The sequence below is a fragment of the Clytia hemisphaerica genome, unplaced genomic scaffold (assembly GCF_902728285.1).
Source record: "Clytia hemisphaerica strain Z4C2 unplaced genomic scaffold, Clytia hemisphaerica genome assembly, whole genome shotgun sequence".
Classification (NCBI taxonomy): Eukaryota; Metazoa; Cnidaria; class Hydrozoa; order Leptothecata; family Clytiidae; genus Clytia; species Clytia hemisphaerica.
The window spans coordinates 257,738-282,863 of NW_027103595.1; the positions used below are offsets into that span (position 1 = coordinate 257,738).

At 34.7% G+C, this 25,126-nt stretch overlaps 3 protein-coding genes across 3 annotated transcripts; all 3 read left to right on the forward strand.

Annotated features, from left to right (window-relative positions):
* Window positions 1–77: 77 nt before the first annotated feature.
* LOC136801781 (proteasome assembly chaperone 3-like) lies at window positions 78–506 on the forward strand. The gene has a single exon (XM_067058447.1). It carries the CDS (start codon window positions 78–80, stop codon window positions 504–506), a length of 429 nt encoding a protein of 142 aa, XP_066914548.1.
* A 1,447-nt stretch (window positions 507–1,953) lies between these two features.
* LOC136801594 (metalloproteinase inhibitor 2-like) lies at window positions 1,954–4,103 on the forward strand. Its single transcript, XM_067058234.1, has 2 exons — window positions 1,954–2,165; window positions 3,111–4,103. The coding sequence occupies exons 1-2, from the start codon at window positions 2,006–2,008 to the stop codon at window positions 3,917–3,919; spliced, it is 969 nt and encodes a 322-aa protein (XP_066914335.1). The 5' UTR covers window positions 1,954–2,005; the 3' UTR covers window positions 3,920–4,103.
* A 13,280-nt stretch (window positions 4,104–17,383) lies between these two features.
* LOC136801595 (uncharacterized) lies at window positions 17,384–24,651 on the forward strand. The gene is made up of 9 exons (XM_067058235.1): window positions 17,384–17,461; window positions 17,657–17,815; window positions 19,228–19,308; window positions 19,624–19,818; window positions 20,099–20,215; window positions 20,444–20,689; window positions 21,295–21,467; window positions 22,932–23,094; window positions 23,936–24,651. Exons 1-9 carry the CDS (start codon window positions 17,411–17,413, stop codon window positions 24,536–24,538), a joined length of 1,788 nt encoding a protein of 595 aa, XP_066914336.1. The 5' UTR covers window positions 17,384–17,410; the 3' UTR covers window positions 24,539–24,651.
* Window positions 24,652–25,126: the final 475 nt, after the last annotated feature.

Sequence of the window (25,126 nt, forward strand, 5' to 3'; positions counted from 1 at the left end):
ATTGTAAAACAAAATTTGCTTTGAGTATTTTTCACTATCATCCTTTTGTGTTTTTTTTAGAAAAACAAAAACAAAAAATGCTGGCAGATAATACACAACTAATACAAAGTGGCTTACACAAAAGAAATCACGAACTTCAATCACGTGACTTTGCTATCCAATCAGATGACGAGAAATTAAGAACAGAATTTCATGCTCAAAAGTTCAAGAATCGTATAGTGATTAACATCACGCAATGTCAGAGTTTTGGATCAGTAATAAACATCACGAAAGATGAAAATGGACCAATGACGACTCCAAACAGTGAGATTTCAGTCAATGTTCAGTTCTTATTAGGTGAACAACATCAAATGTATAAAATTATCTCCAAAAAGATCGGACAAATCGTCTTTCAAGAAACGGAACTACCTGTTTTATTAACGCTGGCTTTGAAATCGAAGACACCAGAAATATTTAAGTTAGTGACTGAGAATATTGCAAAAGTTGACGTATGGGAAATGTTTTGATGTTGGGACACTTGTCAAAATTCATTATCAGACACATCAAATAACTTTAGTGTGTTACATACATTTGAGTAAACGCGTGGGATCGTCTTGATAGAGCACTAGGATACTACGAGCTAAAAAGAGGAAAATCGACATGCACGACTTTGGGTCGTAGTTTTTATCTAAATTTCCTCAAAACGGACGAAATTATCTATTTCTTATTTTGACCATCTTCAATGTACTCAGTAGGGGTGCATAGTTGTATTTTGCTATAAAACAACTTAGAATTTTACTACGTTGATGATAAGTAAAGAGTTTCTGTCTTTCTACATTACATTTTCGATCTGTATCCATCTTTCTTTCTTGTTCAACGCGTCATCGTTTTTCGATGTTTAGTTTTTTTCACATAAGATGAAGTTTCAATTGTTTTTAAAACCTATTCTTTTACAGATTTATGTGGAATTCTAAAAGAGTTTCGATGTTCCAAAACAACTTCTTTGTCACTTTCAAAATTGACGTCAAATAACTTTTTTTTAACGTTAGTTATTTTTTCTAGCGTTATTTCACTCTATCAAACGAAGACAAACACAAAGATGGATATTTGGTAAAGAAAAGAACAAGACAACAGAAATGGTTAATAGGAAGACCTCTTTAACGCAAGCCAAACGTATTTACGAATGCCCGTTAGTTTTTGTTGCACCGGAAGAAGCTAACATTCGTTGGAAGAAACTCTACAAACCAACCGGGAAGCTGCGAAAACCTGATGCACGACCGAAGCGACAAAATGAACTCTCGTTGAAACAACATGAGAGTTTGCAAAAATTACTAAATATTTACGCTGAACAATCGAGCAAAAATTATCGTGTTAGTGCTACGCATGTAGGCTCATTACCTAAACTAGTTACCTCCGCTAATAATCGCAAGAAGACCGTGATCGAAATTGGACGGACCAGTCAAATGCTACCAAAAATAGTGGCGGAAGCGACCGCCCGTAATAAACGCCAATCTTCTAAAACTAATGATATTCACTTTCCTAGTATCTTAGAATAAACCTTAATAATGCCATACTATAATTTGACGCTGTTTTTTTTTATTTCTGTAACATCACGTAAACTACACGTTTTTTTATAAGAACATCCAAAATTTTGAAGCCTTAGGATGTTCTTAACTTTTTGACCTATAAGCCTTAAAATGTTCTTAACTTGTTCTTAACATTTTGTCCATTGAAGCCTTATGTTCTTATAGTTTGGTTTTATTAAAAAAAACGTGTAGTAGTATCCACGGTTATCTTGCATCACTAAATTTAAACATATTTATATGCGTGATGACGGACAGAGTTGTTTGTCCCTTGTCTATATCCCTTGTTTGGAATTTGTTGATGTAAAACTTCAAATGAGTGCGGTTAACTCGGATCTTTTAACAATGACTTGATGTAAATTTATATGTATAAAGAAACCAAAATGGAAATATGAAATGTGGTCTTTCATTTGTACTTTACTGTGAAGGTCATTCGTATTTTGATGTCAGTTTGTTTTCAAGAAAATCTTAAGAGGTCCTTTGCCATGCAGAAATTGACTTTGTTTTTAGTTTTGGTCTTTGCTGCTACCAGATTTGGTCGCATTGACGCTTGTTCTTGTTTTCCGTCGCACCCTCAAGAATTATTTTGTAACTCTGAATTCGGTAATTATTTTTGCAAATTTATCTTTTTACGAGTCATTTAAATTAATTGTATATACACTCTTAGATACCTTATGAACGGTGCGGGGAGGGTTCGATTTTTTTTTGATAACTGATTATATTTTCAAAAACTACTAAATATGGCTATGGGATCTGATGCCCTATGAAGTAGTGGATTTAATTAGTCTGAAATCTCAGAATTGCATTAATTTTTCTGCCTCAGTTCCAGTCCCTAAACCATAACAAACTATATATTTTTGGAAGCATATTTGGATGTAGAATACTGTATTCGGTGTAACTTAATTTTTTTCTCAGCAGAATTTGAGTTTTTTTTAATAAAACGTGATTATGACGTCATTATTTATGACGTCATAACTTTAAAGAGTTGAATATCTCTAGAACTAATACTCGAAACTTTATGAAATTTCGACCAATGATAGAACTCATCAAGAGGAGGAGAATTGTTTTCAAAATATTTGAAAATTTGCTGATGTCATTATTTTATCGCAAAAATTCGAATTCTTGCAATTTCTGCTGACGTCATTAAAATTGGGAAATACTTTTAAAATTGTACTTTATCACTGGGTCCAAATTTCAAAAAGTTTGGATTTATATTTCTCGATATATTCAACTTTTTATATTTATGACGTCATCAATAATGACGTCATAAACAGGTTTTCTTAAGATATCTCTAATTATACTGAGAAAAAATTTAAGTTACACCGAATACGGTATTCTACATCCAAATACGCTCCCAAAAATATATAGTTTGTTATGGTTTAGGGACTGGAAATGGGGCGGAAAGATTAATGCAATTCTGGGACATACATTAAGTTACACGAGATAACGAAAGTGACTAGTTAAATTAGAGAAATTACGTTATTTATCATTTTGATTTTTTCAATATAAATCCCTGATCTTAAAAATGATTTAATGTTTTGTTTACAGTAATCAAAGCTCTGATAACGTCATCTGGTCGAAATGTAACGAAAGATATTTTCTCATATCGTTCTTACTCCCTAACAATCTTGGAAGTGTTCGGCGGTCACCAAGCACTACGTCATCTTTTCATCAGTAAACAAGACGCGCAAAATGTTGAGAGCAATGACATTGACACTTTTGACGATTTGGAGTTTGTTGAAGCGAACATCACCACACCGTTGTCCGAAAATTTGTGTGGTGTTCATTTGAATGTGTCCGAATCGTATCTCATATTCGGACAAATCCGTAATAATGAACTACAAGTGAATCTGTGTAATTACATTTCGTATTGGGAAGCAGTCAGCAGCCAAGTGAAGTCTGGAATTTTTGGTGATTATGATTGTCGCTGTAAAATCCGGACCCGAATGAGCCCGGAACAACCCGTTGAAAGTAACGAAATCCCCAACGAAGGAACATTGAGGTCGAGTTCCACATGTTTTTGGGAGATGTATCCGGATGAGCCTGTGGATGAATGTGCGTTGAATTTCTTATCATGTCGTAAATTGGTTCACCCAATGGAAATCAATGATGAAGAAGAACAGTGTGTTTGGGTGGAAGGGCGTGATTATGAATTGTGCCAAATTGCTGCAGAATCTAAACGAAGTGAAATAAGGGCGGCGTTGAAGGCTGAAGATTTAATGGAAAATGAAGGGAGTGCAGATAACGCCAAACAGGGTGTGGAAATGATGAAAAAGGAAGAAAAATCAATGAAAGCCTCTTCAAGTCAGGAAAATCCTGAAAAATCAACGCTATCGAACGCGAAGAAATCGGCTTGATAAATCGCTGGTCAATTATCTAAAAAGATGTCACCAAACAAACAGCGTAATAAATGAATATAATAATTGAAATCTTCATGGTATACTTTGTAATTTGAAGATGTTATTTTAAATGATTTGGCTTTATGGTGAGATTTTTACCTGGAAATTATTGTAGAATAATGATCAAATTTGTGGAACTTCACGCTTTTTTATAAGAACGATGAACGTTCTTAATAAGGGTTTTAAATCTATTAAAATCCAGTACTTTCTTAGTAATTCTTGAAATCTGAGGCTCAGATTGTTCTTAATTTGTTTTTAGGTTTCAGGTTTTAGGCAAATTTTCGGCCTCGTGTTCTTTTAAAATTGTTCTTATAAAACACGTATATATTTAGATATTTTTATTGTTAAGCAAGAAATATTCCAGACAGTAGAAAACCAAAACCAATTTAATAATTTTTATACTCGTTGAAAAGATAATCCAGGGCACCATAATTTTTAAAAATTAAAATGGTGTGATCCTGCTATACACCAAGGCTACGGCGTATCTTCCTTCGTTATGAGCGTAAGACTCCAGAGTACTCCAGAGTAAGGCTTTAAGACTGGAGCTGTCTATTGTGTAGATTAGACTTTAGCTATATATAATCATTTCTATATTTATAAGAATTAACTATATAAAACTATTTAGAAACATCAGTCAGCAAAAACTAGGATTTTTCATTTTATTTTTGCTTATTGAATTGGATGGGCCATTCTTGAGGAATTCAATTTTTACGTTTTTCATGGTTTTTTATGACGTTATCAATTATGACGACATAATAAGTTCTTGTGGTTTTTCGCAAAAATGAGCAAAAAAAAACAACAAACAATTAGGTTGCACCCATTGACTTCCAAGCTTGAAGGACTAGACTCGAGACTCCTGGATGGGAAACGAAGCCACTTATTTCCCATCCAAAATACCCGCGCGTGGTTTTTACGCAAACGCCGGATTGAAACTTCATTAGATTTCAAATAATGTCTCGAAAACAAAGGAGCCGCTAGATACTATCCGTCGCCATGATTGCGGCGCAGTATTGGTTGGGAAATAAGTGGATTCACTTTTTCTTGCCTGGTAAAGGTTAGAGATTCTACTCTAGCTCTTCGGACTTTAAACTCAATGGTTAGTATTTACATCATCATAGTGCGCTCATCTTCAGTCATTTGTTTCGTCATTTTCTGTCGACCAATAATACGATCTAAAAATTATGCTAATTGACATGCCTTGACAAGTCTTTTCATGATTTTCATAATAGCTCGAGTATCAAAGAAGAGTGAAAAGTGTCAAGAAATTAATTTTAAAATCGAAGAATTTTTATTTTTTGTTAATAATGTTGTTACTCTAACTAAGGGTCACCTTTTTAGCAATATTTTTAGCAAGGGTTCACCTTACTAAAAGGAGAAAACAAAAGAAAATTTTGTGAATTTTACCATCCTTATTTTGAGGTCCCCCAGTACCGTGAAAGCACAGCTCAAAATCAAATATTTACGCTGTGCCGACGAATCGAGATTCTATTCATCGCGCAATCAGCGAAGACAAAAGTCACCATGACGACCATCCAAGATCTTGGATGAGCGTCATAGTCGATATTTTTATTCCCGTCGTTGAAAACACAACTTACAAAAAGTCATCAATGCTTTGTAAAAAGAGTCAGTGATAGAGAATCATAACATAAAGTCTGTCTGTCTGTCTATTATTTCGATTCAATTAAAGTGACATTTCCATAATTAAAAGTTTAGTAATTACTGTTATACATTTTGTTATACATTTGGGGATCATGTAAAAGATTTCTTTCGAAATAAACTCATTTCAACTACACTTGGAGGTTTCTGGGGAATTCGTAAATAGTAAACTGCATACTGATACAGTCTGCTAGACATTTATATGGTAATATTTGCTCTTCATCTTTGATTTTTTCTACAGTGATTAGATTGACACATGCGCGATAAAATTTCTATTATTTGTCTTCAGAGGTTACTACTTTCTTTGAATACTTAACCTCTGATACTCAGGGTAGCCCCCCAGCGGCACCCCTAATCACGCCATCACGCAAAAAACTTTCTCCATCACGCATCACGAAAATAGCGAAAAATAGCCCAAATCACGCATCACGCCTCAAATTTTTGCCCTATCACGCATCACGCCAAATTTTTGATCACGCCATCACGCCAAAAAAATCTCTGATCACGCCATCACGGAAGAAAAAAGTCCCAATCACACCATCACGCAAACCGCTGGGGGGGGGGGCTCTTATTTTGGGGTAAATTATGGCATGTCAATTAGCATAGCATAATTTTTAGATCGTTTTATTGGTCGACAGAAAATGACCAAGCAAATGACTGAACATGAGGATACTGATGATGTAAATACTAACCATTGAGTTTAAAGTTCACAAAGTTCGAAGGGCTAGAGTAGAAATCTCTTACCTTTAGGCATGAATGTGAATCCACTTATTTCCCATCCAATGCTGCGCCGCAATCATGACGACGACCAATTTTGACCAAATTTTGATCTTTCCGGGGGTAAAAAGTTGATTTTTTCGACCCAAAAAATGTACCCTTAAGGGAAGCACATATACCGCACACCCTCCATTTGCCTAAGTACCCCCCCCCCGGGTAATCAGCCAACGTCCGTAGTTTCTCCGTATTTCTGTATTACACCTTTATTATTACGGACCTTGAGAAATATCGTAGTATACTTCAGTTAGAGCCAACACGTGGATGGTGAATTCAAAATGGCGTCCTTTGCTGTGACCAATTTTAAAATAGCACCATTATTTATTCCACCTTCATCATTTTTCATTTGATTTTAAAGTACTATCATGACCATCAAGGTAAGTATGTTAAGTATTTTCTCTTGGGTTTTATTTATATTTCAAGATGGGTGCGGCAACATACTGCAGTACTGTAGTACTGTAACCAGACGATCGAACGAAAATTCCAATCAAATCAATCGAACGCAATCGAATGCATCGATTGCATTTCGATTGCCGAACGCAATCGAATATCAATCGAACGTAAAATTCTGGGTAAAATTCAATTGATTCGATTGATATTCGATTACGTTCGATTAATATTCGATTACGTTCGATTGATGTTCGAGAACGTTCGACTGCGTTCGACGGGTCGTCGATTAAATTAGACTCCAATTTACCTTAATTCCTTTCAATTTCGAGCGCCTCTTATTAGGGAGGTTAAGTATCGATACGATAGATAAATCAACGCAACCAACGGCTTTGACACACAACCTGCAGTAAACATGTGTGGGCCTGCATGATCTGCATTTTCTAGAATCCAGGCTAAAATCATCTCGTTTTTAACTCTTCAAATGTTGAAGGAGAATCAGCGTTAATCAGTTAGTCACACTAGTGTCCCGCCAAAATACGTATCAAAGATTAATGATGCGAAAGCGCTATATCGTTTACTTGACTCTCAAGCAAAGAAATGCGCCGCCAAACTTCTAAGGGGATTCATGAAAAAATAATTTAACATTTTAAAATTTAAAATTTTAACATTTTCAAAAACTTTGAGAAATTGCCTAAAATTTGAGCCATATATAGATGAAAAAATTGGAGCCAAGCCAACCTTGAAAAGTAATTTGAAGATCAACTTCCCAAGAAAAAGATCTACGGGGGAGGCGAAACCCACCTAGATCCGCGGACCACCGGATAGGCTATCTCCCGGAAATTTCGCCGGACCTCAAACAATGACCCATTTACATGTGCGGAATTGTTTTTACTTTAGCTTATAAACAAGGCCTTAAAAATCGAAGCGCTGTCTCGGGAATTGAATGACAAATTTTGGTTGGTTGATTTTGTCTGCTGCATGTTTTATTTTGTTTCAAACTTTCAAGTTTTAATTAATATTGTCTTTCGAACTTGATTCAGGTAACTCTCATCCTTGTTGTTGAAATGTATCCTGTAGATGACTGATGTTGTTTTTTCTGAAAGCTTAATTTCCTAGTGTGACTAACTGTTAATCCAGTCGAATGCATAAGCCTACCGAACGTAGTAGTCGAATCAATCGAATCAATCGAATACATTAGTCAATCGAACGCAATCGAATCAATCAAATCAGTCGAATCCAGGCACTAATCGAACGCAATCGAATCAATCGAGAAAATCGCGGTAATATTCGATTGGCATTCGATTGCGTTCGGCAATCGAATTTCAATCATTCGATTGCGTTCAATTGATTCGGCGTTCGATTCGTTCGATTGGCATCGTCTGGCTGTAAGGTAAGGAGAATTGGACATTTCAGCATTTGTTTGGTGTAGAAATGTTGTGATCTATCTGGGCTGGATCTGCTGGGCCCCCAGCAGCGGCCCTGGAAATGGTTCACAGTACACCAAATATGTTCAGAATGAAGTACTGTGAGATCAGGTAACTTGCATCAGTGGAGGCTAACATGCATAGGCCTCAAATAACAAATAAATGACCTGGCAGTTACATCAAAATGCCAAAAACATTTTGTTCAACCACCTTCACTTCAAGATAGGCCACCATAGAATGAACTTCCTTTTATAGGATGGACCATGATTCATGTGGCTTTCTCAGCCTTGCACTCCATTGGAATACCCCCGTATTTGGACCATTCTATTGTGGGTGCATTTTTTTAAAAAAAGGCTGTCCTTATGAATAATTATGTAGTCCAGCATAAAAACAATCATACAGCTATGCATGATTATTAAAATATGTATGATACAGTAATTTATACATGGCTGTATCATTGTTTCTATGCTGGACTACTACATAATTATTTAACATGGCAGCCTCTTTAAAAAATGGTCTATAGGGCAGAAACTAATAGCACTCTCAGTACAAGATTGTCGCCTCATCTTTATTCGCCCGCGCGAGAATGCGAGCTAATCATTTTTTCTTGCGTGCTCAAGGGGAAAAGGAAAGTGATCGATATTATTTGATGCAAAAACGTCAGAAACAAACCCAAAGACCAAAATATGTATTTTGTTGTTGAGAATCGATCCTGTGTAGATGAAAAAATTTTTGCTTTGCGTTTTTTTCGGAACACTGAAAAACTCTAATTTTGATCTTCCTTTAAGGTATAGAGGTTGCGAGATTTGGGTTAGCGAGGCAAAAATTGCTAAAAGGCTGGTAAAATCGTAATCCTCAAAAATCAAAGTTCCAGCCTCACTGTTTGTTTTAAAGCCGGAACTTTCTTAAATTATTCGAGCTGTATATACTTTATATTTTTTTATGAAATTTTGCACACTGATGAATGTGACTATGAACATATAAACGACTGGACATCTATCTTTTATTGTCTCTTTGAAGCGAGCTTCGTTGCCGCCTGTATTTCAAAATTGGTATGAAAAATCCGGCAATATTCCATCATAATTTTATTTCTTTGAATTATTTAGGTAAAAAGATTGATAGAGCTTGAACATTACTCATAATGTACAAAAAAATTATTTTCGATTTTTTTAAAAGTTTTTAATCTATTCCATCAACATTTTCAACTCTGAAATGCAGAATTTCAACTGCGTGTATACTTTTGAATCCCTTTTGTTACTCCAATAATTTTTTTATGACTTGAAAAAATAGCTTGCTAGTTGAGAGCCTGTGTAATAAGAATTATCGAAGTTGGAATGTGACACCCTCTAAAATTATTAGACACTTTTAAGTCAAAATTTAGAAATATTAGTCGGAGTTTTGACAAGCTGATGATAATTTTGCTTCTGTTATCTTTGTTATGATATAGATAAAAGACTTGAGAAGAGTAGAACAACAGAGACTTTTGTCGAAGTTTTGACGTTGTTAGTAAGGTATTCCAAAGTAGTAAATCATCAAAAGCTATTGTTTCATTTTATGCTTTTAACGAGGCGGCAACAAAGCTAGCTGTGTTATCTTTAAAAAGACAAAGGAGATGGATGTCCAGTCGTTTATATGTTCATGATGTGACGAAGAAAAGTTTTTCCCGGCAAAAAATGCCGGAAATTACCATTTACGCAAAATATTGATGACAATTTGTATATAATTTTTTTCAGTCCCTTTACATTTCTTGTTTTACTTCCAGTTTGTTAGAAATGCAGGAGACAGGACACAGGAGACAGGACGCATGTCAGTGCTGACAGGTCAGCTTTAATTAATGTAAAAAACAAAAGAAAATGTTAAACAATTGTAATCGTTAGAAATATCATTCATTTGTTTAAAAGTCTTCTAAATAGCGTATTTTCTATATGTTACGTTACAAGTGTGTTTCAATTTTCCGGTCTGTAGTTTGTATGACCTGCGTTCTGTGTCCTGTGTCCTGTGTCTTGTGTCCTGCGTCTTGAACCAACCGTTATTAACTTCTGTTGCTTTTTGAAGGTCAACACTGGTAAGGAGGAATAAGATTAGATCATCTGTGTATCCATTTTGTTCTAAATCTACAGTGCATAGCAAGTGTGCAGCAACTTCAATTTTGTGGGGGCTCAACTTTTTTAAGTTGGCGCTAGTACAAAATGCACCAAATAGCAGGAATTTTACTTGAAAAATGGATTTTTTTCTGTTTCTTTGACCTTCAGCATCAACCCAGTTGTGAGTACCAGGCACAAACCAAATCAGATCCTCTCCTAAAATTTTCCTATGTAATCCTGCGGAGGTTCACTTTATGTGTGCTTGAAAAATTAAGTACAATTATTTAAAATACTGAAAGTTTTCCCCTCCCTACTTTACACTATATGAGTATGACCATATTCCAGTCAATTATTTTTACCCCCTGGCTGAAAAAGTCCTGCCAGGTCTGTGAGAAGGGGATGTTTTATTGGCTTTTTCTTCTTGATCTTCCAAATTTTCACAAAAATCTACAAGTAAAAAAAGAATTTTCAGACAAAACAGACATCACTGACTAACTTGTATACTTGCATATTTTTTTCAAAAAGGAAATATAAAGCTATTTATTATTTAAACAATACTCCACATTGTACTATGGTTTATAGAGCTAAAATAGTATTTAAATGTAAAGTAAATAACAAAATGAGCATTTAAAATATTTAGTCAAAAAACTGAAAAAGACTAAACAAGTTCTTCCTTCTGTAAAAGCAAAAGTTGAAAAGGAGCTCAAGAGAATGGTAGTATATCAAATTCAATGGCTCAATGTGAATCGAGCTACATCGGGCAAACTGTCAGGCACTTAATTACCAGGATCAAAGAGCACCGCAACCTAAACACTCCAGTGCGAAGTCACTTTCAAAACTGTAATTGCAAAATTCTGATGGAAAATGTAATGATGATAGATTGCACAATTAAGTCTGAACAATGCTTAATGTCCCTCAAGGCACTGTGGATCAATAAACTAAAACCAAGACTGAATATACAATAAAGATTTAATTTATTTTATTGCCTTATAGTAGGGGGACAAGCCTTGGGTTTCATGACATCTTTTCTACGACCTAGCCATTTTTAGTCTATTCCAAAGAACAGTATATTACAAGATATTTTTGAGAGGGAGGACGCGGATTAGGCCCTGGAAAATAAGGGGTAGAGAAATATCTGATTTTCAAAAGTCAAAATAAACGGAAATGATTGATACTCTCTGAAAGAGCATGAAATTCTGAGCAAAAAAATGTATTACAACAACTCTCTGACTAAAACACACAAAGGAATACAGCTGCTTTAAGACCAACTAACTGTCAGCTCTACTGCGATTTGACGTCAGATCTTGTCTTTTGATCATACTGACGTTGGTATGTCTTTGAACTTCAGGTGGCTGTATTTCTTTGTGTCTTTTAGTCAGAGAGTTCTTGTAATACATTTTTTTGCTCAGAAATACAATAAAAGTATCAATTCACAAATGGCGTATTTTAAATATATAACATTAATTAATTACTGCACAGTGGCAGTAACAATAACACATTGATGACATAAAGACTCTGAGTATTTGATAATTGTACTTAAAATTTCCAATGAAAGTGTAGATGGTCAAAATAAAATCCAAAAGTTTGTAAATCAAAACCATTTAGCCTATATGTAAATTTTACCAAATACTAATCATAGCCATAAAAATGATAACAATAGTAATGATGACTTTTGAAAGCCCTTGTTTGAGTAGATGATCAGTCTCATGTGTATTCCCTCCTATATCTGTTTCATTGTCTGATAAATTTCTGATATAAAGGGATAAAATAAGCTGTTCATTTTCAAAAAATTTCTACCTCCATCTCCAACAAATTCTTGCAAAAAGTGAAGTGTTATTGAAAAGAGCAACAACTCTTGCAACATCTACTTTCGTGTAAGACACAATATTCTATTAGATGTGTAACAAACAAGCCCCCAATTAAATTCCCAAAACTGTCAAAGTTGATTTTCATCTATCTTTGTGCTTCTTTTCTCACCAAAACCTTCTTCCTTTTGGTTTTTCTCACTGATTTCAAGCTAAGGAAGAAACGTTGCAATGCAATGCCTTCTAATATTTTCTGAAAATTGAACCCCCAAAAAATCAAAGTTGCTGCACGCTTGCTAGGTCTGTAGATTTACAACGCCATGATCCCTATCAATATGAGAGTAAATAGGATAAAAAATAAAAATAGCTTGCTTTTTCACAAGCATTAATTAATTCAAGGTATTAAGGCAACGTAAAAAGGGGAAGGAAAGATGCGAGAATTTTCTGAAGAAATACCGGGTGACCCACGAAAAAGTTCAGACGTTTCCCGACGTCTTGAGGCCGAACAAATGTCCCAAAGTGCTTGGAGTTTTGATATTTAGAAAGTAGATATCCTAACTTAAAATTTGAGCTATCACTTTTTAAATTTGACCGACTTGTTCTCTGCTTATGAGCTTTTAAAGTCAAAATTCACTTTACGGAAAGTGTAAAAAACACGTAAAAAAGGGGTATCAAATTTGGTATTTTTAGACGTTTTTGATATACAGTTTTTGAAAAAAATCTATGAAAGCGCCAATTTTTATAAAAACTAGTCTTGTTTTAAACAAAAACTACTTTCAAAGGTGTTTTTATTAATTATTAATGTCATAAAACTCGTTAAATAAGTCAATTTGTAAGTGATTTTCTAATTGATTGCATGAATTTAATACCTCTTTTTTACGTGTTTTTTACACTTTTCGAAAAGTGAATTTTGACTTTAAAAGCTCATAAGTAGAGAACAAGTTGGTCAAATTTAAAAAGTGATGGCTCAAATTTTAAGTTACGATATCTTCTTTCTAAATATCAAAACTCCAAGCACTTTGGGATATTTGTTCGGCCTCAAGACGTCGGAAAACGTCTGAACTTTTTCGTGGGTCACCCGGTATTATTCTATCAGATACCTACATTCTAGTGGAATTTTAAATCTCCCGCCTCCCTGTCTCACAATGAAAGAAATACCATATTACATCCCTGTCTTGTGCAAGTAGTGTTTTGCCTTCCTGTCTCCTTGTCTCACAACAAAGGAAGTACATAATTCAAATTCAAGATCAAAAACATGAACGAAAATGCAGACAAAAAGCAACAAAAACAACCATTTGAAGAAGCTAAACAAAAACAAACATGTACTCTCACCTCCTGCTCAGATGACGATGACCAAACACGTCTAAAATGCCGAAACTGCCACCACATGGTACACTACGAGTGCACACAATTACCAGCTGTAAATTTTTGCCAACACTTATAACGAACAATATCTATGTCAGAATTGCGTGCAGATAACACGATCTCTAATGAGTAAAATAAGTGAGAACTCGTATCATATGATGCAGAGGGAGATTGAGAAGAAGGATGACGTCATTAAAAAGCTCAAAAACCAGCTAGCCAAGAACTGCAGCCTTAAGAACGATATCAAAAGCATCTTATAACCAATAAAATGGCTGATTTTGAAATAAAAACCAAGCAGATTACAAAAGAAGAAATACAGCAAACAACGAAATACATAGAAAAAAATCAGAAAAAACATACGCTGAAATAACTAAGAAACACAAGGATAATTTCAAATCAGCAGTGAGAGAACACCAACAAGAAAATAAGAATGAAGAAAGGGACATCAAAACAAGAAAACGAATCATTATTATACATGGAATGGTGGAATTAGAGGTAGATACAAAAGAGGAACAACAGGAACAAGACAAAATAGATATTGAAGGTATATCAAGTACCATTGGCGTCCAAAATATTAAACCATCCCACCATCGCATTGAGCTAATAAACAGAAAAGGGCTACAATTGCGTCCCATCAAGTTGATCTTAAAAAGTACGGAGGAAAAAGAACGGATAATGCAAAATCTGCATAAGCTGAAACAGTTCAACGAAATTGGCTCCAGGATTACAGACAACTTCACCATCAACGAAAGAAAAGTTATTAAAAATATTTGTCAAAAGGCAAAGAAAATGAATTTAGAAAATGGTGACTTCGTTTGGTATGTAAGAGGAAGCTTTAGAACAAAACTTCGCCTAGTTCAAAAACCTAGGATAAAGACCAAAACAACGTCTAGTCTGTCCATATCATCTGATGACAGGACGACAGATGAAAATGAAGACAATATTTTATAAATCTACAATTATTTCGTAGAGGTCGATAGAGCTGTGAAATATAATTCTATGAATATTACACCCCTGTCTCACGCCAGTGGTATTCTAGCCCTCCTGCATACCTGTCACACAAAGAAAGAAATACCATATTACATCTGTCTCTTACGAGTGGGACTTTTTGGACCTACCTCGGAGGTGCTATAAATTAACAGATGTCCGTTCATCCGTCCATCCGTTCGTCCGTCTGTTACCAGCTTTTCTCAGGATTGGCTCGTTAGTTTTTTCTGATTTTTGGCACAATGATGCAAAATGGCAATGCCCAAAATATGACGGAGCCCGGTTTTCGAAAAAACAATTTTTCGGTCGATAATGCCCGAAATATGCCGGAAAAACTGTTTTTGGTATTTTGTCGCGATTTTATCATTAGTTTTTTCTGATTTTTTGCTCAAAGATGCGTATTAACAATGCCCAAAACATGGTCAGGTCCGATTTTTGAGAAAAAATTTTTTCCTGCCGAAAATGTCAGAAGTATGCCGGAAATCGCCGTTTTTCTTGATTTTCATTGGGCTTTTCCTTATAATTGGTTGTTTTTTCATTCAAAAACATTATTAATAGCAATGCCCACCATCAAGCATGTTCTAATTTTCAATAAAATTGATTTTTGAAGTTGGAACTATTGACTGACTGATTTTTTTTCATTTTTCTTCTCGCATTGCTATCTAACTTTCATCATCAGGTAGGTCCATTCAGCATGTTGCTTGTTTACTTTCTCTTTACTTTGTCTTTGTCTTTGCCGATGACAGGAAATAGAATTACCGGACTAAGAATCAATTTGCCACTTTTAAACAGAAAGAGATCAAAACTTCTGATAGTCGAAAAATGAAATTTGTTAGACAGTCATTCAGTAAGCGGCTCGCTTTTTTCTGTGCCATTTCTCGCAACATCTTTGGTGTATAGCGTCAAAGTTTGTTACTTATCCAACTTTGAGAAGTAATTTCCTAATAGCCTTCTACAACTCGACATATTTGGGTTTAAAGTTTTTGGCATTGCTCTGAAAACCTTAATAACTTATTAATCCTTTATATCAAACTTCATTTGACAAACAACATAATTGTTGCTTTCAATGGTTGGTTCCTGGCACTCTTTTTCCCAATAAATTCATGTGATGTTTCAAAAATTCAGTACTGGGTGTGTGACATTTTTGAAGGCTCTTACAAAACTGTCTCATAGAAACAGAGCACATTGTGCATAATGTCTATATTTTTTATATGGTTAAGCCAGATATATCCCTAAATAATGTATTATTTTTTACCTAAATTGACTTATACCCAGAAGTAAAGTGTGACAAAAAATTAGTTTTTTTACCCATAAAGTAAGTCATTTATTGGCATAATCAACACCGAAAGTTGTTCATATTTAACTACTGGATGATATAGGAGGTATGAAAACATGGATTTATTTTCAACAGTTGATTGTGACAGAGAGTGACATACTTTGAACATAACAGGGTAATTCATTTAGTAAGCCATTTATTGTCACAAAGAATGACTTCATAAATATATTTTTGAAAAGCTGATAAAATTTCCTTTTTTACTTGTCAAAATTTCAATTAATTTGAGTAGATTATATTCAACTTTAAAGATTTTTGTCCATTTTTTGTGTTCTAAAAAATGTCACACAATTTTTGAAACTGTTCTGTTTTGAAATTCTTTTCTCATCAGCTTCAAATATGTTTGTGAACAGTTTGTTAAAAATCTTATTTGGTATCACATCCACACACTTCATCAGTTTCAATCATTTTGAAATGTTTGGCAAACTGGGTTCACCCCAATGGTCGCATGAGGTTCAGCCCCTTAATGTAAATGTTTTTTAGGTTTTTTCAAAGCATTTCCATATAGAAAATGAGATGGGGCATGGTCAAATGGTCTCACTTGTTGGATTTTTTTTTCGTAAATCGCTTCCTTTCCTTCGCCTTTGGTGAAAATTTCAAGTCAAAAGCTTTCTCCTACTGGAAGTTATTCAAGTTCTTACTGTGACATCATCATAATCAGAAAAATTGACAAAAAAATAGGTTTTTAGAAATTTTTTGATTTTTCAGCAAGCAAAAATAACTAAGAAACATTTATGTTAAGGCGCAAAACCTCATGTGACCATTGGGCCATAATGGTATTGGATGCCATTGATATTGGTTTAGGATCATTTTGATAATTTGAGTAGGGTGCCTCCTTTTCTGTCATTTTATAGCTAAATAAGCTCCAGATTTCGATTCAATGGACCTGGTAACCTGAGGCTCTCAAACCTCAAACAAATTACCAGTACAAAAAGGACAGAAAGACTAGAATAAATTTTTTTTTCTATTTGCATTGTCCGTCCAGAGCCATCAAAGGTGGTTGTGATAGAAACATTAGCTGGCAATCTGTTTTAAAACAGGTTTGAAACATGTAATTTTAAAGCAACAATGCCCCTGTTGTTTTAAAATGAATTTAAATGTTGATATTTGCAAAATAACTCTAAGTATGGTTGCCATGAAACAACAGGAGATATTTTGTAAATACCTGTAAAATTTTGAGCCTTACTGCCCCTAGCCTGGGAATCCATGCTATGATTTCTTCTTTGATAAACTGATGGCGAAATGTATAGCATGGTATGGGTTGAGAGTTTGAATTTCTCAGATCCTAATAACGGTTGAAAACATAGCCAATCAAATTTTGTTATTCTTTTACTGGTCACACTTTCTTAGAGAAAGCGCAACTTTCCAAATTTGGTTTTTATTTTAGTAAGTGAGGACAGCGCTAAATTCGAATTTCCCACTGTAAAAAATGTGAGTCCAATATTGGACTCACAGCTCGAACCCGTCTTGTGTACATCAAATTATAAAAAACACACGACGGGTCTCCTGTCTATGCTGCCCCTTGTCCTATTCTCAGACAGGATTTTCGATTTCTAATATGATACATAGAACGATATTGATATTGATTGTATGATCTCTTCAGATACCAAACTAAAAAAAATTATTTAATAATGGAGACGAACCATGCAGAAAGTACAGACCAGCATAAAAGAAGTGCCAAGGTATAGACAATTACAGTACACTTATTTATTGAAATTTTACTTTTTTAAGTAAGATGCGAATATTTAAGCTTTTAATTGATTTTCCAGAACAAAAAATATGTTGTCCATCAACTTCAAAAATATTAAATCCTTCTCATTTTTGACAGCAAAATAATTCAGACTCTCATATACATTATTTTGTCAAATTTATTGTAGATCAGGAAATCAGTAGTGAAGTTGTTTGTTCAAACATCCACACCGAATTACTGCATGCCATGGCAAATGAAAAGACAGCAATCTTGTACTGGATCAGGCTTTGTTATTTCTGGAAGACGAATTCTCACCAATGCTCATGTTACTGCTTACCAAAAATCTGTATGTAGTATTTCCTGGTATTTCTTAAATTTTGAGTCTTTTTGTTGTACCTGTTAATCATGATGGGACCACAATATTCTTTGTTTTATTAATCATTGTCTTAACCCTTCATGCATCCTTCGATCCAATTGACTTGAAATTTTGAAAACTTTCAAATGAGATATATTTTTAGGGAGCATGGTAAGTTTTTGCCATCTGTTGGTATTATCTTTTACGTAGACAAACCCAAAATAGCCCATATTTTGTCTATATGAAATTGTTTTCCCGTGCAAGAAATTTTGTACACTAACTAGAAAAGCTCCAGAAGTTCTCTAGAGTTATATGACAGGTGGCTGATGTGTGTTTTACTGGCCTGCCTGTAAAGTACTATATACTCATGGAACCAATTTTTTTTCTGTTACTAAAGTCTCGTTTTTTTAAACAAACCAGCCCAGGGGGGGGGGTACGCAGTTACTACAAGACAGTATGACACTTACTACCGGGGTGGTAATGTATTCAGAAGTTATGAAAACAGTTACTACACAGTGTAGTAGGTGCTGTTTGGGGGTGGTGCCAAACACTAAAACTAGCACTTTTGGTGTAGTAAGTGCTTTATTTTAATTCCTTTTAAAGAACTTTCAAAATTTTTCACAAAAAATGAATTTTTTTGTGAAAAAATTCTTTGTTAAAAAAAATATTTTTGTTATAAATGGACGAAAAAAAATTTTTCTCAGACCCAACTTTGAAATTATGCTTTCCCTAATTATCATTAAAATGTTCTCAACAGCTGTTAACCAAATAAAATTAAAAGAAAATCTGGCACAAAAATGGCTCTAGGTTGAAAAATAATCGCAATTTAGGGTAATTTTGAGCATGTTTTTGATGATATCACTCAAAAACAGGGGTGGTACCTGGAAATATTTTCTGAAAACAGTTACTACCAAGGTGTAGTAACTGCAAAGGGTGGTGGTCCTGAAAAAAAGTGTTGAAAAAGCACTTAGTAAACATCATGTCTTGTAGTAACTGCGTGCCCCCCCTGACCAGCCTTAAGAAACTTTCAATCAAATCAAACAAGCCATATAATTCACATTGTGTTCTATGATACCAACTAGACAGGTGGCAGAACCAAATGTTTTGTAATTATCTCCAATTATTTATCTACCACTGATCAAAGCCTTAAGATCAAATATCGTTTTGTGAATCTTAAGATTTTTCTCCCTTAAGATGCTTGCCCTACCAAGAAATAAGATGCTCAACGGATTATAATATGACAATGTGCTGCCTCTGAATTAGTGTTAGTTTTTTGTCACATCACATCCAACATATTCCTAAACTGCTGCTTTGCTTGAGCTATGTTTTAATCAATTTCTGCATTTGCTTTTGAAAGTTTATTTCCCTTCTGCTATCTTATTCTTTAATGGTATTTTTTTTAGATTCGTGTGCGAAAACATGGTGATGCGAAAAAATACAATGCACATATCCTTCATGTTGCTCATGCTTGCGATATTGCCATGGTAACGAAAATCTGGCATTGAATATCATTCCCTTTATTGTCTGATACCTTTACAATGCCTATATTTGAGCAATCAAATTTATTAAGTTATTTGCAATACTTTTGACAAATATTTAGGCCTGAAAAAGACAAGGAGGCAATTTCTTATGATATTTGGCTGTAGTGTGAATCGAGAACACCCAAGTGTGAAGAATTCCTCCAAAGAGGTTTAACGTTTTCGCATGTATTTCAAAAGAATTGTTGACCTTTTCGAATTAAAAAGTACTAATTTCAAAAAATTTTATGTTATATTGATTGATTTTGCTACTGTATTCAGGTTGGAGTGAATGATGACAGTTTCTGGGAAGATTTAGAGCCATTGGAGATGGGTGGTGTTCCACAACTGGAAGAAGATGTGGTTGTCATGGGTTACCCTACCGGTGGTGATAACATCAGTGTGACCAGGGGTGTCGTTTCTAGAGTTGATATCCAACGCTATTCACATTCTGGTACCCAACTTTTAGCCATACAGGTGAGTATAAAGTCTTTTAGTGTCTTACAGATCAAATGTGATGGTCCGCACCTTTTAGATTTCCTCAGATCTGCTCTTTTCAGCCAAGATGGATGAACGCATTTAATCCTAAGAAAACTTGCAGTGGAAACATTAGATCCATGATACAGTATTTACATAAGCATTCTCTATTTGCAACCTAGTTTGACCAGGAAGCTGTTGATTTTCAAAATAAAATGTTCTTACCCAGTGATAATATCATACATACGACTCCGTTTCTCTACGATTTTTTTTATTTTAGATTGATGCAGCAATCAATTCAGGGAACAGCGGTGGTCCGGCATTGAAAGATGGGTGTGTGGTGGGCGTGGCTTTTGAAACACTGAATAAAGCTGAAAATATTGGTTACATAATACCCGTTAGTATTTATTCTAAAAGATATCTTAATTTTCTTTACTTTTAAAGCTCACAGTAGGTGACTAAAACCTTAGTATCTGTGGCATTTTTCTAGCATGCAACCACATAAATTTCTTTTGAAGGCGAACCTATTTGGGAAGTCATTTTTGCGAAGAGTGATATTCGAAAAACCTTCGAATTTTGTTTTATTGTATTGTTGGTTTATTTGCTTTTTTCGTCTATTCTCTAGATTCCAGTGATCAATCATTTTCTGGAAGACATTCAAAAACACGAGCATTTCACTGGGTTTTGCAATCTTGGTATCTCCTGGCAACCAATTGAAAGTGAACACATGAGACGTTATTTTCAAATGGAGACCAAACAAACTGGAGTTCTTGTCTCCAAGATCGTTAGGTTATCTTGTTGCTATGGACAACTGAAAAGAGGTGATGTTTTGATGGCGTTGGATGATGTGGAAATTGCAGATGATGGAACGGTATTTACCATATCTTGCTATAAGTTCTGTTAAACAAAAAAACCCGTCAATATTTTAATAGAAAACGTAAAGTAACTCAATCTTGCAATAGGCTGGCTTCCTCCGAAAACAGAGGAGGGGAGACAAGAAAAAATCTCAGGGGACAGGTATTTGTCAAGGTTGTGGGCCATGGAAGATTTAATGAGAATCCTTGACTATTTATTTGAAATATGGATTTCATCAATAAAACAGGAGGTCAACATCTTTTATCTTTTTCCTCATGAATTTCTTGAAGTTATTTAAAGTTATTTCCGCAAGGGGGTCCCGCTACAAAGACCTAGTAAAAAGTTTTTACGAGCCAAAAACTGATGCAACAGGCAAAACGGAAGGTAGGTGGAGGCAAATAGTGGGAGCAAAATTGACGATTTTAAGCAAAACGTTTAAAAATTGTCTCGAGATAATGCGCTAATGAAAGTAGATAAAATTATTTATGACTTTTTGACCAAAATTTGACGTCAATCTTTGAATGTGAATTGACAGTATACTGCAAAAGTTAGAACATAGTTACGGGGGTTGACTTTGATACACAAGTTGATACTATTTAATTAATATTTACACCATTTCAGGTGCCTTTCCGAGGAAGTGAGCGCATATTATGGCATTATCTCATCCATAAGAAATTTCCAAGTGATCGTGTGAGAGCTTTGGTATACAGAGCAGGGGAGAAGATGGAAGTTGGCATTTCAGTGGGTTTGTTGTCGCACCTTGTACCGCCCCATCTGTATGACACACGTCCAAGGTAAGGAGAACGATTTGAAGCCATTTTGTTTCCCAAATTGTGCGGCATGCATGGTTTTCACACAAATACCAGATTGAAAGTAGTATTTACCAATAGATTTTTGAAATTGTGCCACGCAAAAACAAAGAAAGCGTTTAGTTCAATTTAAAGGCATCAATTTCTCATGTCTGGATAAAGGCTAAAAATAACTCTCCTAGCCCTCGGCTATACCTCATTGGCATTGGCCACATAATTTTTTCTATTTCAATGAAAGAAGTTTATTTTTGGCAAATACATCGAAGCCGAATTTTATTTGTAAATATTAGTTTTTAGTTTTTTCTTCATTCCTTTTGTTTGTCCAATTCGTATTTTCGAAAATGAAGGAAGTATTTTCAAGCACGCTATTTAAAACCATTTAGCATAATGAGTACTTAACTTTTCTAGAATTTCAACTGGAGGTTGTGTCTTTAAAGTGATCGCCAGTTTTTAGTCCTATGCGGATATAGCAAATTCTGAAATTTGTCTCCAAAGCTATAATAGTACGAATGATTATCCGAACAATTTCACTACCAGAATCATTTTCAGAAAAATGAAAAAGTTTGATTTTAAGAATAGCTAAACGTAATAGCATAAACTAACTAAGGTTTATTCGCTTTAAATGTGTACTAATTTTTGTTTCGCTTGCCATTTTCCAACCAATGCTTCAAATTTGATTAGTTGAAAAGATAATTTAGAACACTGTAATCTCTGAAAATCTTAGAAAAAGAAGCTCCTCCAAAATAAATTTTCAACGGTTTGATATGATGATAATATGTTAGATTTGAAGCATTCTAGGGAAAATTGTACGAGCAAAATGTCCTCAGGTATTTTATTAAAAATTAGTGCGCGCTAAAGCGAATGGACTTTAGACCGTCCAACTGAGCGATCTTTTGCGATGATTTCTGATTACATCTATGTTCATCCGGAACGATCCCAACTAGATTGATCTAAGCATGTGACCCGACCTCATCAAAACTATTTCATGGTCGTTACTCGTTAATGAATGTACTCCATACTCTCAGAACACTTACTTAAGGATGTACAAATTAATAACATACCAAACGTCTGAACTCTTAATTGTTTCGTTGCCCTGGGAGATCTTTCCCATTATTTTTATTTTGATTGGTCCTTAGGTATTTCATTAATTCGGATGTATGACTCAGCAGACTTTTCAAAAGTTCCCTCTCCTATGAGAATCTTAAAATCTCATACAATATAATTAAATTTTCATATAAAAACTCTCCCTTTTTCTCTCTAGAATTTTCGTGTGTGTTTTTTTGTTAAAAACTGTAAGGACAGAGTTGATTGGCACCTCAGCTACTTCTTGATTGGCAGCATGGCTAGACAAATTAATTAAAATACCATCAACAGCTCGTCTGTCATAGTTTTTCGTTTGATTGATTGCGAAAGATTATTAATGAGAATATTGTTTGTATATTTTTCCAGTTATGTGGTGTACTGTGGTTTAGTATTTGTGGCGCTCTCACAACCCTATATGTTGCACCAATATGGTAAAGATTGGGGACACAAAGCACCTATTCGTCTATGCGATCGAATTTTGTATGGAGTTCAAGGAACAAAAGAACAGGAAGTCGTCGTTTTAAGTCAGGTATGTTCTCTCTCTCTTCCTTTATTAATGACTTTTCCTTGTATCCCCCACACAAGCTTTTTACATGATGTTGTCTCACATATAATATAACATCGGTTTTGCTTTCTCACAATTGCCACGAAATAATAATTACAGGTCATTGAAAAATCTCATTATTTCGAAATATTCTTACACTTTAGTTATGTGTATATCATCGTATAATGTAATACAATGTTTCCTCTTTTTTTCTATCCCCTTCTCTCCCCTGTTCGTCGGGTTGAGAGAAAATGCCTGAAACAAAGAAGAGATCATTAGAGTAATTAAATGTTATGGAATAATAGTACAGAACTTTAGAATGCTTTTGTTTGGTCTATCAATACACAAATTACTTTTAATGTTTGTGTAATTACACGAAGGAAATTCTTTACTGGCCTCGTCTTAGATTTGAGGCAATCTGCTTCTGCAAGAAAATTACTATCTTTTTTCTGATACACTAAGTGTTAAATGCAATAAGATTCGTCTCTGCATTCTGCTTACGCTTGTAAAGTGATGGCTAGTCGGTACCTTTTCTCAGCTCAACCATTTTAGATTCGACGTTGTATATTTTTATTGTCTCAAAAATACACGCCACGTATCCATTTAAAAAATCGCAGCAGTATTACTTATGAAAAAGTTAGAACCAAAATTGAAAATGATATTTATTAAATATCTCGCGATCTTCATTTTGTCTGTAAACAAACCCGATACATACAAAAATACTAAATTCTTTGCCGTTATACGCTACGATAAACATGAGATTTTCATCACCGTAACTTCAATCATGGTGAGCCCACCTAACTGTAATTTCCTTTGTCATTTTCAGGTACTGGCATCAGAGTTGACGGCCGGTTACGATAGCTTCTCCAACCTTCAATTATACAGAGTCAACGGCGTTCCTATTCTGAACTTAAGACATCTATGTCACCTATTAGACCGGTTTACTGCGCCATATATACCTACAAAACAGGCTAACGGGGAAATCCCCGTCGAGACGAATGGGGAAATCACCAATGGTACATTAGAATCAAAGGGTGAAATCATTACTCCAGATGACGTCACAATGGATCCTGTTACCGACCCATCACCGACGAGTGGGAACGAATATGTTAGTTTTAACGTAATTGAGACCAAAGAAGTTGAGAATGTTCCAAATAAATGCGCTGCAATGGAAAATTGTGATGACTTAGAGCTGACCGAGGAAGAACTACTCTACTCCCAATATACAAATAGCATGGACAATTTATACCATCGAGCTGGGGATGACCCTTTGCTGTTGGATTGTACAAACTTCATACATTTTGAGCTTGATAAGGACAAAATTGCTGTCTTCAATATTGCAACAGCTTATACAAAAAACAACGAAATCTTGAAACAGTATGCTATAACAACACCCAGGTCAGATAATCTGCCCGAACAAAAGTATTAGTTTATTTTTGAAGTAGATTTTGATAAAATTTTAAAAGGCTTTTTTACCTATATTCCTAAACGTAGTTTTATATTTTTCAATAATAATAGAAAATTATCGAATTAGATTAAGAATCTTTACAATCGCGTTTATTTTCGCACATTATCTCTTGTAGCCAAGTGTGTGACTTTCAACTTAGAAGCAATACCTGAAGATAGTTTCCTTTACTATTGTAGGTACAGTGGACTTTCTACGAGACTTCTAACACCCTTGTCTCTTCCTAAGAGAACTTTTTAGCAGAACGATAAATGCCTTAGTACTTTTCAGCCGTCTGATTTCATTTTAACGAACGAACAATTTTTCAGTGTTGCCCACTACTCAAGAGTGGGTGCTTACATGAGTGTTTTTTTCTGCAACCTTCCAGCCAAACTAGCAACTTGATAGGAGTTATTTTTCGGAAATATCTTTGAGAAAGTTCTCTTCTGCTAAAACATTTATGCCTCTACTTTTTAATCCCTTCTTTTTGTTGGTGCGGAAAAGAACACAGTGTTTGTATTTATTTCCAGACTTTTTTTAATGATGAAAGATAAATTGAAATAGCGCAATTTC